The 15,956-nt window shown below is 38.4% G+C and overlaps 1 protein-coding gene across 7 annotated transcripts in view; it reads left to right on the top strand.

The window, feature by feature from the left end:
* LOC123500095 (TBCC domain-containing protein 1-like) overlaps positions 1-15,956 on the top strand; it is a 185,822-nt gene that overhangs the window by 110,974 nt on the left and 58,892 nt on the right. For all 7 annotated transcript variants that reach the window (XM_045248749.1, XM_045248753.1, XM_045248748.1 and 4 more), the window contains 2 exons: positions 4,500-4,801; positions 5,137-5,279. In XM_045248749.1, the coding sequence (XP_045104684.1) occupies positions 4,500-4,801; positions 5,137-5,279 (445 nt within the window). The remainder of the gene's footprint in view (positions 1-4,499; positions 4,802-5,136; positions 5,280-15,956) is intronic.

The following is a 15,956-nucleotide window of genomic DNA, read 5'->3' as shown; positions in this document are numbered from 1 at the left end:
TCTCTCCTATTTGCACCTGGAAATTTTTCCTAATCTTTTCACTATCTCTGTTTATCCTATCTAATTTATGTCTAACATCTTTCTTCTGGAATGCATTTGCTACCTCACCCCCTACACTCCATCCCAACTCCCCCCTCCAGACATCCACTCAGCACATCCACACCCTTCCTACTCAGATGCACACCATCCCTAGCATACAAATCCCTTCGCCCATAGAACCTATCCCATACATCCACAAAGCTGACACCCACATCCTTACACATCCCATTTACCCAATCTCCAATTTAGGCCTGTTTCATCACCATTGTACAGCTGAGCCATGAGCAGGTGTTCATCTTTGGTCAGTTTATTAAGGTGTTTTCTGAATGGTTCAACCTATTCCATATCAGCAGAGCCAGCCTCTGCTGCCTAGCATCATGCCAAGTCTGTTTTTCAACTTACCAAACACTCCTTCATAAATAGAAAATGTCAAATTCTTGTAAGGCGCACTGGTTAGGTAGAGATATATTTCTATATTCTGATTTATTCTGTATTTTGCATGCATCATTAGTACGTTCGTCCCGTCTCATACAGGATAGATACCTGTCCTGTTAGACTTGAGACGCGTCTGTTTTTAGTTGCCATACAGTAAATCATGTAATGTACTCCTGAACCTTAAAAGATACTAAACCTACTAACATTAATTTTAGACCATTTTAATAAAATCACCTCAATCACTAACATACTTTACTAACCACAATACAGGCAACCCCCCTTTAACGAAGGGGTTACATTCCCAAAAAACCCTTCGTTAAGCGAAACTTCATTAAGCGAACCGATTATAACAAGTTTAACCCCTGACTTGAACTTCCATTGAGAGTAAACAAAGCGAGAGTGCATCATAGTACAGTGAAAGGTTTAATGAAAGTAAAGATTATGAAGTTAAACATTTAGGCAGTTTAATTTAAGTCATTATGATGTACACTAACGTATGTATGTACGTAACTTTATAATGTTGATGATCTTAAAATTATGAAGGGAGGGAGAGTGAAATGGGAAAGACACTAACCGGCAACCTGTGGAATGTAAACAAAGGGCGCATCATTGTATCACATACAAAACTTATGTACCACATTTCCACAAGGCTTTCCATTTTATCGATTGTAGAGTCATGAGTTCAGGTGGTTCTTTTAGCTTGGAAGGAAGATACGGTCTCACCAGCCTTTATAATAGAGTCTGCTGACTTGAAAATAGTAGAGACAGTAAATGGAGTCAAGATGGTGGTGAGCAATGCTATAGTTTTCTCGCCTCTCTCGTGTCTGTGAATAATATCCAGCTTCACATTGAGAGTAAGAGAATTCCTGGTCTTCTTAGGAATGCTAGGCCACATTGCAGGGCGTTATGGTGGTAAGTTGAGCGAGGGAAGACAAGATGTTGCTGATGCTGTTATTGTTTTGAATAGGGGAGTGAGTGCTGCGCGTGTTGTCCACGAGAGGCTTGATCTTGATTCCACAGGTGTCCCAGGATTTCTCCTGAGGTAGGCCTTAGTATCGGCAGCTCCTTGTGTATTGAAAAGTCTGTTGGCTTGCGTGATACGGTGGGGCTTTCAAACTTGGAAAAAATTACCTGGATAAAACTTCGTTAAAGTGAGTTTGGTGTTCGTTAAACGAGCAGATGGTAGTAAAATTAAACCTTCGTTGTAGCGAAATTTCGTTGTGTGAACCTTCGTTAAGCGGGGGTTGCCTGTATTTAAATGCATAAGTAATTTTTCGTGTCATTAGCTGCAACACCTCCACCACGCCTTGCGGTGTTTGCCTGGGCGCGGCACCTCAGATCTTCCTTGGGTGGCGTGACGTTGAGAAGTGTGTGCCTTGACTCTTGTGTGTGATTGACTCTGGTGATTTACGGGTGAACAAACTGGTGAAAGTCTTTTAGGCCATGTCTTTTCCTTTAGTGACCCGCCTTTATTCACTGTGTTCGTAAGATTGTATAAACTAATAACTTAATACACTTAAGCCACAACACGGAGTATACTTTCCCATAAACCAAAAGACTAATATAAATTATATGCCGCTCAACCACAAAACGCTGCTGCTCCTGAAGTACTACATCTGGCACTCATTACCTGCCAGATTACCTGTGGAACTTCTGCCTGTCTTCACCCTGCCAGTGAGTTGACGCTACCTGCCTTTGACTAGTAGTTCAACAGGTATATGTTATCAGTGTCGGTGAATATTACAGCCGTGCCGGTAACATTCTCTCAAACTCCAATTCCCCTTGAGACTTCTGGCATCTGGCCAAAAACATCTCTAATAACTTTACTTCATCTTTTCCTCCTTTATTTCATCCTGATGGCACCACTGCTATCTCATGTCTCTGAAGCTGAACTCTTCTCTCAAACCTTTGCTAAAAACTCCACCTTGGATGATTCTGGGCTTGTCCCTCCCTCTCCTCCTCCCTCTGACTATTTCATCCCTTCAATTCAAAGTTCTTCGTAGTGATGTTTTCCTTTCCCTCGCTGGCCTAAACCCTCGGAAGACTTATGGACCTGATGGGGCCCCTTCTGTTGTTCTCAAAAACTGTGCTTCCGTGCTTCCATCTTGCCTGGCCAAACTCTTTCAACTATGGGTATCGACATCTACCTTTCCTTCTTGCTGGAAGTTTGCCTACATTCAACTTGTTACTTAAAAGGGTGACTGTTGTAATCCCTCAAACTACTGTCCTATAACTTTAGTCTCTTGCTTGTCTAAAGTTTTGAATCTATCCTCAATAGGAAGATTCTTAAACATCTGTCACTTCACAACCTTCTATCTGAATGCCAGTATGATTTCTGTCAAGGTCGCTCTACTGGTGATCTTTTGGCATTCCTTACTGATTCTTGGTCATCCTCTTTTAGAGATTTCGGTGAAACTTTTGCTGTCGCATTAGACATATCAAAAGCTTTTGATAGGGTCTGGCACAAATCTTTGATTTCAAAACTGCCCTCCTACGGGTTCTGTCCTTCTCTGCTACTTTGTCAAGTTTTCTTTCCGACTGTTCTATTGCAGTCATGGTAGATGGCCACTGTTATTCTCCTAAATCTAATAATAGTGGTGTTCCTCAGGGTTCTGTCCTGTCACCCACTCTATTATTTATTAAGCCCTTTCCAGCGGAGGATTTATATATTTAGACATTTCGAAAACAGGGCTGTTTGTCGGATCGTCTATATATAGACGCCTGTTCTTATTTTACTGGGCTAAGTTGTAGTATGGTCTATATGTAGACGATTTCCTTACAAGTAACAAAATTCATAATTCACATTGCTAATCCATTCCTTTTCATAAATCTGTAACACCAGCCCTTATTACCAGAAAAATCATGACCTTTGGCAATTACTCTTACTTTAGCTTCAAAAATTATTTGTTTAGTTGTAAATACTGCACCTTGATTCCTTTGATCAACAACCCAAACCTTCATCTTCTCTTACAATTCCAGTCATTTAGCTTTTTTATTGCAAAGACTGTGTTTTGATTTCACCACTTTCTGTAGTTCTTGTTTTTGCCAGAAATGTATCATTTTCTTAGCTGCAGCTGCAGCTCTTTTGCCTTTCTCCTTGGCATATTGTATGACTTTAACTTGTATGCAACTCTGTAGTTGTGTCGTTTTTGTGACTCCATCATGTTGGGGTAATGGAATCTGGAAGTTTTAAACACTATTGTGTAACCTATTACATGAATATTATGCAGACCATCACCACAAACCAGCCTACCTTTAATTTATAAAATAAATCTTGTTTCTTTTCAGGTAGTAAGCTATATTCTTAAAAAGAAAGAAAAAAAGTTTCTCATTAGTTTCAAGTTTTTTTGTTTTTGTTTTTTTGTACCTGAGTGCAAGGTAAGAATGTTAAAAGGTACTGGCAATTTTAATTGTATGAAAGTGTGTCTTACCTCAAGGAATAATGGCATCACACTAAAGAAGGCAGTGAAGCTTGCCCGTGTCATGGTGTTTGCTGCGTAACCGACCATGTTTGTTTGGTACAACTGTACATGCAATGTGTGGTGCATACTCACTTGGTAAATTTTTCGTGACTAGTGTCATTCTATGTGAATTACTTGTAAGTATGACTGATATATATTGTTGCCTTGAAAGAAAGAATTGTTTTGTGGTGTACTAATCATCACTTTGTTTTACATGTGCGAAGATGCCTGGGGTTTGATTTTAGAGACTGTTGCCACAGTCTTACTGCCTTAGTACGGAATCATTGCCTTACAGGATGTAGGGTCATTTACTGAGACTTTTTTTTTTTTTTTTAAAGGTGCATCTTATCACCCATCAAATATGGTATGCATTTTATGGGTAGCGTCAATATAATGTAGATTTTAGTACTTCATGGCTGTCTTTTGAATGAACTTTATGATTAACTGGGTTTACATCAATTACAGTGTGTAAAACTGGTTGATATGCTATTTTGTTGGATACAAAGATTTACTTTCACAATTAATCTATCAATTTCATTATACTCTACATTTTCTTCCGCACAGAAATGCAGTAATCCACAAGTGCCATGAGACACGGGTAGTACTGGGGCCAGTGATGGGTCGGCTACGTCTCAGTGAATGCCGCAACACTGTGATTGTATGTGCAGCTCGGTCTGTGGTGGTGGCAGACTGCAGGGGGTTGGTGGTGCATACACTAACCCCACAGAGACCTCTTCTGGTAGGAAGCCGCACCCAAGGGGTAACACTGGCTCCCCTCAACATCCATTACCCAAAGCTGAAGCATCATATGGCCAAGGCACAACTTCAGTCACATATCAACATGTGGAACAGACCTCTTCATCTTGGTGAGTGTTGCTTTGTTATGATTGTCTCTATTTATCTTTGGGATAATTAATGGACATACTCTGCCAATATTAATCAAAACTGTTATTGCTTTTGATGTCTGGATATTAGTAAATTAGATTCAATGGATTATAGCCTTATTTTTCAAATGTAATGGTTATGGAATATTTCTAAATATCTAGTGTAATTATAATGATAGAAAATTAGATAAAGTTCATGATATAAGTTATGTATTACAGAAACACTGATCAGGTTGATTTTACTGCATAACGGTAAAAAACTAAAGACTAAAAAATTGGGTAGAATGAACTTTGCCTTTGGTTGGTCTGTCTTGCAGGTATTGAGGGAGTGTTGAGTGGTGCATGTGAGGTCATGAATCCTGAAGATTTCCAGCTGTTGGTCATTCCATTCACTCAAACTCATCCAATAGATGGAAGGCCTCCTTTGCTTCCTCCTGGTCTTCCACATGAGTTTGCCAAGGTTTGTGTTCCCTTAGATTTACTGCTCATGTCTATGTATCTATAACAGATTCCTGGACCTGCTTATTTTGATTCAGATGAATAGGTTATTTACTGTACAGTTTAATTCTTAAAGTTAATTAAGTTTGATTTTATGCATGACTTCATGACGTCATACATAGAGTTGCATTCAAAATGTCGCACAGGCCTTGTTTATATTTATATATATATATATATATATATATATATATATATATATATATATATATATATATATATATATATATATATATATATATATATATATGTGTGTGTGTGTGTATATATATATATATATATATATATATATATATATATATATATATATATATATATATATATATATATGTGTGTGTGTGTGTGTGTGTATATATATATATATATATATATATATATATATATATATATATATATATATATATATATATATATATATATATATATATATATATATATACAGTAAAGTCCCGGTTACGTCGGTCTCGAGTTACGTCAAACTCGTAGTTACGTCAGTCCACTATAAGGCAATTTAAGATTTAAAAAATTAAGAATTTATAAATCGTAAAGTGCGGGATTTATTGTTATTGTTGGTGGTTGCCCACCACACCGCCCGTCTCACGCTTGAATACAATAACACCCTGCCTCACTTCCACCACACCGTCGCCCCTGGCAAGAGTGTTATCCTACTTCTGCGTTTACTGACTCAAGTTCTTAGTATCTTGCTCAATGGCACCAAAGAGAAAACTTCTTAGTGACAGCAGTGATGCTAAGAAAAGGAAAACCATTACGCTACAAGAAAAAGAGGACATAAGTAAAAGACATGAGAATGGAGGCAGCAGCTGTGTGTGAGGGAGCGAAGAAGAAAATGGGAAGCCCGTTACCATGACAACGGGGAGGTTGACGACCTTGAGGACTCGCACACCCATCACAACAATAACAACTCCGGAGCCTTCTCCTGGGCCACACGACACTTGCAGCTGACTTGCACCGTCTGCACCTGTCTGCTGATCCCTACCGCCCTTTCTTATTACATTTCCTGCCTCGCTGCCCACGCTTCTACTCCCGCCGCACTGCACTACGCTCCCAGCTGTCCGCCCTAAGGGCGTCACAACATTCGACCTGCCCATCCTCCTGGCGGCCTCAGGCGTCTACCCCTCTTGGCAACCTGCAGTCCTTCGCGTTCGTGGCCCTAATCAACAACAAAAACAAGCTTGTGTTTCATATTCCTACATAGTTGTAAATAATATAACAATATAACCTTTAACTTACCTGAATGACCATAAACAATGATTGGTTGAAAACTCGATAATATGCTTTGAAATGTACGGAAACTTGAGTTACGTTCAAAATCGACTTACGTCATGTTTCAGGAACGTAACTCTGACGTAAACCGAGACCTTACTGCTATATATATATATGTATATATATATATATATATATATATATATATATATATATATATATATATATACGAGGGAGAGTAAAATATTATACGCACTCATGGTTTTTCAATGTATTTACACAAAAGCAGGGGATAAGCAAGTACATCATTTTTCTATATAGTCTCCTTGTTTTTCGATGCACTTGGTTCAGCGGTCCACAAGCTTGCGTATTCCCTCCGAGAAGAAGGTTTGGGGTTGGTCATGCAACCATTTATGCACCGCTTCTTTCACATCTTCATCCGTAAGAAATCGCCGACCTCGTAAACCATCTTTGAGCAGTCCAAAGATATGGTAGTCGGAAGGGCGAGATCTGGGCTGTAGGCAGGGTGTTCCAGCACCTCAAAACCCAATTGGTTAATGGTTTCAACAGTCTGGGCGGCTGTGTGTGGGCGTGCATTGTCATGCAACAACAAAACTTTCTTCGACAATAGACTTCGGCGTTTGGTGCAATGCTGGCTTCAGTTTGTTGGCCAGCAAAGCACTGTACCTTGCACTGTTGATCGTGCACCCCTTTTCCAGGTAGTCTTCCAGTATAGGTCCTTTGGAGTCCCAAAAAAGGGTTAGCATCACCTTTCCCGCAGAAGTCTGAGTCTTGAATTTCTTCGTCGCTGGCGAGCCAGGATGTTTCCACTCCATACTCTGTCTTTTGGATTCTGGCTCATAATGATGGACCCACGTTTCATCGCCTGTGACTATTCTGCTCAAAAATCTCTCGCCATCATTGTTGTAGCGATCGAGTAAACGTTGGCAGACCTCAAGACGTTTGCGCTTGTGCTCTGCAGTAAGCTCCTTGGCACCCATCTCGCACAGACTTTATGGAAGCCGAGCTCATCGTGGATGATTTGAAAGGCAGAACCATGACTAATCTGCAGAGAACAAGCTACCTCATCAATGATAACTCGCCGGTTCGCCATTACCATCTCTCGAGCTTGCTGAATCTTCTCATCAGTGGTGGAGGTTGACGGGCGTCCTGCTCCCTCTTCGAGCGTCACGCTCGTCCGGCCACTTTTAAACTTCTCAATCCACTCATACACACTTTTACGTGGTAGTGCACTGTCCCCGTATTGTGCTAAAAGCCTCCGATGAATTTCAGCTCCTGACACTCCTGACAAGAGAAATCGGGTCACTGCTCTTTGTTCTTCCTTGGTGCATACTGCTAGTGAAGCGGCCATGTTTACACAGTAAAAACAGAAAGCAAAATGGCACGATCAGGCTCAAACTTTGATAACATGACCACAGTAGTATCAACTATAAGCACGCATGCGCAGAACGCAGTGTGGCAATACTGAAGACATGTTATGGTGAAAGTGCGGATAATTTTTGACTCTCCCTCGTATATATGTATATATATACAGTAGAATCTCGAATCTCGATCAATTTCATCTCGATATTTCGCATCTCGATTGCACCATAAAAAAAACACTATTCACACATCTCGATGAAATTACACAAATCTCGATTGCTGTTTTTTTTTTTTTTTTTTTTCCCATAAAAAACGCGGCGCATCGCAATGCGATTGTTTTGATTGCTCTCCCACCTAGCGGCAGCTTGTGGAGTGTATCAGTACATGTGGCCTCCCCCCACTCTGTTTAAAACCAGTGTGTGCGGTGTGCGCGGTCAAGGTCGTTTACGAGTGCGGGCAGGCTACCTGGATCCCATTCATCATGTTTCCCGCAGCCAATGGAAAGGCCCAAGGGGTGAATAAGAGCGAAAATGAGTGTAAAGGACAACAAAGTGTGAAAAATGCGAAGTGAAAACGTGATTATCGAAAGGGCAAAAACTGAACAAATGCACTGCAGAGGACAAGGATAAAGTGTTGCAGCTCTTGGAGAAAGGCTACAGAGTCAGTGAAATACAAAACTTACTGGCATTCCTCAGAGTACTATTTCCACATTGAAAAGCAAAAAGATGAAGTGAAAAATCAGTGACATTGGCAAAAAATTGTTCACAGGAAACACACTTGGACAGCGCCACATCACGTGTATTTATAATGAAAGTAATCGTCTAGTGGCAGAAATGGAATATTATCTGGTGAAGTGGATTCAACGACGAGCAAGAGAGGTAGCTAGTATCAATGGTCCTCAGCTGCGTGAACAGGCAAGGATATTCTACCAGGCTGTTTGCAAGAAAAAACAAGTAAAAAATCCACCTGCATTTAATGCTTCTGTGGGTGGCTGCAGAAGTTTAAGAAGCGGTGTGGCATTAAATATGCACAGTATCAAGGCGAGATATCTTCTGCTGATAGTGAAAGTGCTGCTAATTATCCGCAATAGTCAAACAAATAATAGAAGATGGAGGCTATTGCAAAGACCAGATATATAATGGTGATGAGACTGGCCTTTATTGGAAACGTTCTCCCAAAGCCACCTTCATTTCTAAAAATGAAAAACAAGCACCAGGAGTAAAAGTGTCCAAAGAAAAGGTTGATGCAAGTGAAGCAATCGAAAATTTAATTAAAGAAGACGTAATGGAGGAAGAATTGGAACAGCCTGATACCGTGTCACAGCCTCCTCCCTGAGTGTTCAACAGTTGTCCGAGGCACTGGGGCTTGTGGCAAAGGCCAGGGATATTGTGGAGGGAAAAGTGGAGAATGAAACTCTCCAGGAGGCTTTTGATTATCTCAATAGAAAAATGATGGGATGGGCATTTACAACAGTAAAGTCAATGAACAAAAACAGTCCACTATAACGAGGTTGTTCAAGATGCAGCAGCAAGTCGCCGAGGTCATCGAGAAGACGTCGAAGGACCAATAGACCTTGATGCTTTGGACACTGAACTACCAGAAGAACCACCATTTGTAGGATTTAATGCAGAGACTGACGGTGCTGGCTGCAGTGGAGAGAACATACGCAAGGCCATGACAAGATTAGGGAGTGAAGGTGGTGAGTCCCAGTAGCCGAGCCACCAGCCCAGCCCCCATCAATCACCCTAATTTTATTTCAATAAATATAAGGTAAATATGTGTTGTTTTATTGTAACATTTCATTAGTTTTATTATATGAACTGCAGTGTGTAGTGTGGTAAGTACTTTAGGTGTCAGCCTGAGAGTTAGTGTACTTGATATAGGTTAGTTGCCAAAGTTTTGGTCCCAATTGCATTTTTCCCTATATGAAGTTAACTTCGATTCGATATTTCGAATCTCGATCAGTATTTTGGGTCCCAATTACGATCGAGATTCGAGATTCTACTGTATATATATATATATATATATATATATATATATATATATATATATATATATATATATATATATATATATATATATATATATATATACACACATTTATATATACAGGCAACCCCCGTTTAACGAAGGGGTTACGTTCCTAAAAAACACTTCGTTAAGCGAAACTTCGTTAAGCGAACTGATTATAACAAGTTTAACCCTTGATTTGAACTTCCATTGAGAGTAAGCAAAGTGAGAGTGCATCATAGTACAATAAAAGGTTTAATGAAAGTAAAAATTATGAAGTTAAACATTTAGGTAGTTTAGTTTAAGTCATTATAATGTACACTAATGTATGTATGTACGTAACTTTATAATGTTGATAATCTTAACTTTATGAAGGGAGGGAGAGTGAAACGGGAAATACACTAACTGGCAACCTGTGGAATGTAAACAAAGTGCACATCATGGTACTGCATACAAAACTTATGTACCACATTTCCACAAGGCTTTCCATTTTATCCATTGTAGAGTCACGAGTTCTGGTGGTTCTTTTAGCTTGCAAGGAAGATGAGGTCTCACAAGCCTTCTTAATAGAGTCTCTTTACTTGAAAATAGTAGACAGTAGATGGAGTCAAGCCATGGTGGGAAGCAATGTTATTAGTTTTCTGGCCTTTCTCTTGTCTGTGAATAATACCCAGCTTCACTTCGAGAGTAAGACACTTTCTGGTCTTCTTAGGAACGTTAGGCCACATTGCAGGGTGTTTTGGTGGTAAGTTGAATTAAGGAAGATGAGCTGCTGGTGACGCTGTTATGTTTTGACTGGGCAATGAGTGGTGCGTGTGATCTTGATCTTGATCTTGATGCTACAGGTGACACAGAATTTCTTCTGAGTCAGGCAGAGCCTGTGTTGTCCACGAGAGGCTTGATCTTCATCTTTATTCAACAGGTGTCTCAGGATTTCTCCTGAGGCAGTCCTTTGTACCAGCAGCTCCTGATGTATTTAAAAGCCTGTTAGCTTGCATGATACAGTGGGGCTTTCAAATTTGGAAAAAAATTACCTGTATAAAACTTCGTTAAAGCGAGTTTGGTGTTCGTTAAACGAGCAGATGGTAGTTAAATGAAACCTTCGTTATAGCGAAATTTCGTTGTGTGAACCTTCGTTAAACGGGGTTGCCTGTATATATATATATATATATATATATATATATATATATATATATATATATATATATATATATATATATATATATATATATATATATATATATATATATATATATATATATATATATATATATATATATATATATATATATATATATATATATATATATATATATATATATATATATATATATATATATATATATATATATATATATATATATATATATATATATATATATATATATATATAAGGTCCCGAGTTACGTCAGAGTTACGTTCCTGAAACATGACGTAAGTCGATTTTGTACGTAACTCGAGTTTTTGTACTTTCAAAGCTTATTATCGAGTTTTCAACTAATAATTTTTTATGGTTATTCAGGTAAGTAAAAGGTTATATTGTTATATTGGTATATTATTTACAACTATGTAGGAATATACTGATTAGGGCCGCGAACGCGAAGAACTGCAGGTTGCCGAGAGGGGCGGCCTGAGGCCGCCAGGAGGGTGGGCAGGCCGAATGTTGTGACGCCCAGGGCGGACAGCTGGGAGCTTTGTGGAGTGTGGTAGGAGTAGAAGCGTTATATAAGTAAAAGGTTATATTGTTATATTATTTACAAGTATGTAGGAATATGAAACACAAGCTTGTTTTTGTTGTTGATTAGGGCCACGAACGTGAAGGACTGCATGTTGCCAGAGGGGTGGACGCCTGAGGCCGCCAGGAGGGTGGGCAGGTCGAATGTTGTGACGCCCAGGGCGGACAGCTGGGAGCGTAGTGCAGTGCGGTGGGAGTAGAAGCGTGGGCAGCGGGGCAGGAAATGCAATAGGAAAGGGCAATAGGGATCAGCAGACAAGCGCAGACGGTGCAAGTGAGCTCCGGAGTTGTTATTGTTGTGATAGGTGTGTGAGCCCTCAAGGTCGTCAACCTCTCCATTGTCATGGTAATGGGCTTCCCATTTTCTTCTTCACTCCCTTACAAACAGCTGCTGCCTCCCTTCTCATGTCTTTTAATTATGTCCACTTTTTCTTTTAGCGTAATGGTTTTCCTTTTCTTAGCATCACTGCTATCACTCAGGAGTTTTCTTTTTGGTGCCATTGAGCAAGATACTAAGATGTCAGCAAACGCAGATGTAGGAACACTCTTGCCAGGGGCGACGGTGTGGTGGAACTGAGGTATGTAGAGTGTTATTGTATTCAAGCGTGAGGTGGGCGGTGTGGTGGATAACCACTAGTGACGCCTGGCGGCCAACAATAACAATAAACCCCGCGCTTTATTTATAAATTTTCAATTTTTTAAATCATAAATTGGCTTATAGTTGACTGACGTAAGTGCGAGTTTGATGTAACTCGAGACCGACATAACCCGGGATTTTACTGTATATATATATATATATATATATATATATATATATATATATATATATATATATATATATATAGATATAGATATATATATACTGTATATACAGTAAAGTCCCGGGTTACGTCGGTCTCGAGTTACGTCAAACTCGTAGTTACGTCGGTCCACTATAAGGCAATTTAAGATTAAAAAAATTGAAAATTTATAAATCGTAAAGTGCCTGATTAATTGTTATTGTTGGTGGTTGCCCGCCACACCGCCCGCCTCACGCCTGAATACAATAACACCCTGCCTCACTTCCACCACACCGTCGCCCCTGGCAAGAGTGTTATCCTACTTCTGCGTTTACTGACTCAAGTTCTTAGTATCTTGCTCAATGGCACCAAAGAGAAAACTTCTTAGTGACAGCTGTGATGCTAAGAAAAGGAAAACCATTATGCTACAAGAAAAAAGAGGACATAATTAAAAAGAAAATGGGAAGCCCGTTACCATGACAATGGGGAGGTTGACGACCTTGAGGGTTCGCACACCCATCACAACAATAACAAATCCAGAGCCTTCGCCTGGGCCACACGACACTCGCAGCTGACTTGCACCGTCTGCGCCTGTCTGCTGATCCCTATTGCCCTTTCCTATTGCATTTCCTGCCCCGCTGCCCACGCTTCTACTCCCACCGCACTGCACTACACTCCCAGCTGTCCGCCCTGGGCGTCACAACATTCGACCTGCCCACCCTCCTGGCGGCCTCAGGCGTCCACCCCTCTCGGCAACCTGCAGTCCTTCGTCATGCCCTAATCAACAACAAAAACAAGCTTGTGTTTCATATTCCTACATACTTGTGAATAATAAAAAAATATAACCTTTAACTTAACTGAATGACCATAAACAATGATTGGTTGAAAACTCCATAATATGCTTTGAAATGTACGGAAACTCGAGTTACGTACAAAATCGACTTACGTCATGTTTCAGGAACGAAACTCTGACGTAAACCGAGACCTTACTATATATAAATATATATATATATATATATATATATATATATATATATATATATATATATATATATATATATATATATATATATATATATATATATATATATATATATATATATATATATATATATATATATATATATATATATATATATATATATATATATATATATATATATATATATATATATATATATATATATATATATATATATATATATATATATATATATATATATATATATATATATATATATATATATATATATATATATATATATATATATATATATATATATATATATATATATATATATATATATATATATATATATATATATATATATATATATATATATATATATACAGAAAGCTCCCGGTTACGTCGGTCTCGAGTTACGTCAAACTCGCACATACGTCAGTCCACTATAAGGCAATTTAAGATTTAAAAAATTGAAAATTTATAAATCGTAAAGCGCGGGGTTTATTGTTATTGTTGGCCGCCAGGCATCACTAGTGGTTATCCGCCACACCGCCCACCTCACGCTTGAATACAATAACACTCTACGCACCTCAGTTCCACCACACCGTCGCCCCTGGCAAGAGTGTTCCTACATCTGCATTTGCTGACTATCTTAGTATCTTGCTCAATGGCAGCAAAAAAAAACCTCCTGAGTGATAGCAGTGATGCTAAGAAAAGAAAAACCATGACGCTACAAGAAAAAGTGGACATAATTAAAAGACATGAGAAGGGAGGCAGCAGCTGTGTGTGAGGGAGTGAAAAAGAAAATGGGAAGCCCGTTACCATGACAATGGGGAGGTTGATGACCTTGAGGGCTCACGCACCTATCACAAAAATAACAACTCCAGAGCTCACTTGCACCGTCTGCGCTTGTCTGCTGATCCCTATTGCCATTTCCTATTGCATTTCTTGCCCCGCTGCCCACGCTTCTACTCCCACCGCACTGTACTACGCTCTCAGCTGTCCGCCCTGGGCGTCACAACATTCGACCTTCCCACCCTCCTGGCGGCCTCAGGCATCCACCTCTCTGGCAACATGCAATCCTTCACGTTCGCGACCCTAATCAACAACAAAAACAAGCTTGTGTTTCATATTCCTACATACTTGTAAATAATATAACAATATAACCTTTTACATATATAACGCTTATACTCCTACTGCACTCCACAAAGCTCCCAGCTGTCTGGCCTGGGCTTCACAACATTTGACCTGCCCACCCTCCTGGCGGCCTCAGGCCGCCGCTCTCGGCAACCTGCAGTCCTTCGTCATGCCCTAATCAATATATTCCTACATAGTTGTAAATAACATACCAATATAACAATATAACCTTTTACTTACCTGAATAACCATAAAAAATTATTGGTTGAAAACTCGATAATATGCTTTAAAAGTACAAAAACTCAAGTTTTTTACAAAATCGACTTACGTCATGTTTCAGGAACGTAACTCTGACGTAACTCGGGACCTTACTGGACGTATATATATATATATATTTACTGTATATATATATTTACTGTATATATATATTTACTGTATATATATATTTACTGTATATATATATATATATATATATATATATATATATATATATATATATATATATATATATATATATATATATATATATATATATATATATATATATATATATATATATATATATATATATATATATATATATATATATATATATATATATATATATATATATATATATATATATATATATATATATATATATATATATATATATATATATATATATATATATATATATATATATATATATATATATATATATATATATATATATATATATATATATATATATATATATATATATATATATATATATATATATATATATATATATATATATATATATATACACACAGGCAACCCCCGCTTAACGAAGGGGTTACGTTCCTAGAAAACCCTTTGTTAAGCGAAACTTCGTTAAGTGAACCGATTATAACAAGTTTAACCCCTGACTTTAACTTCCATTGTGAGTAAACAAAGCGAGAGTGCATCATAGTGCAGTGAAAGGTTTAATGAAAATAATAATTATGAAGTTAAACATTTAGGCAGTTTAATTTAAGTCATTATAATGTACACTAATGTATGTATGTACGTAACTTTATAATGTTGATGATCTTAGATTTATGAAGGGAGGGAGAGTGAAACAGGAAAGACACTAACCGGCAACCTGTGGAATGTAAATAAAGGGCGCATCATTGTATCACATACAAAACTTATGTACCACATTTCCAGATGGCTTTCCATTTTATCCATTGTAGTCACGATTTCAGGTGGTTCTTTTAGCTTGCAAGGAAGATACGGTCTCACCAGCCTTCTTAATAGGGCCTGCTGATTTGAAAATAGTAGAGACAGTAGATGGAGTCAAGATGGTGGCGAGCAATGCCATTAGTTTTCTCGCCACTCGTGTCTGTGAATAATATCCAGCTTTACTTCGAGAGTAAGAGACTTCCTGGTCTTCTTAGCAAT

The sequence above is a fragment of the Portunus trituberculatus genome, chromosome 50, assembly GCF_017591435.1.
Source record: "Portunus trituberculatus isolate SZX2019 chromosome 50, ASM1759143v1, whole genome shotgun sequence".
Lineage (NCBI taxonomy): Eukaryota > Metazoa > Arthropoda > Malacostraca > Decapoda > Portunidae > Portunus > Portunus trituberculatus.
The sequence above is the reverse complement of the archived record's forward strand: the minus strand, read 5'-3'. Positions and strand labels throughout refer to the sequence as shown.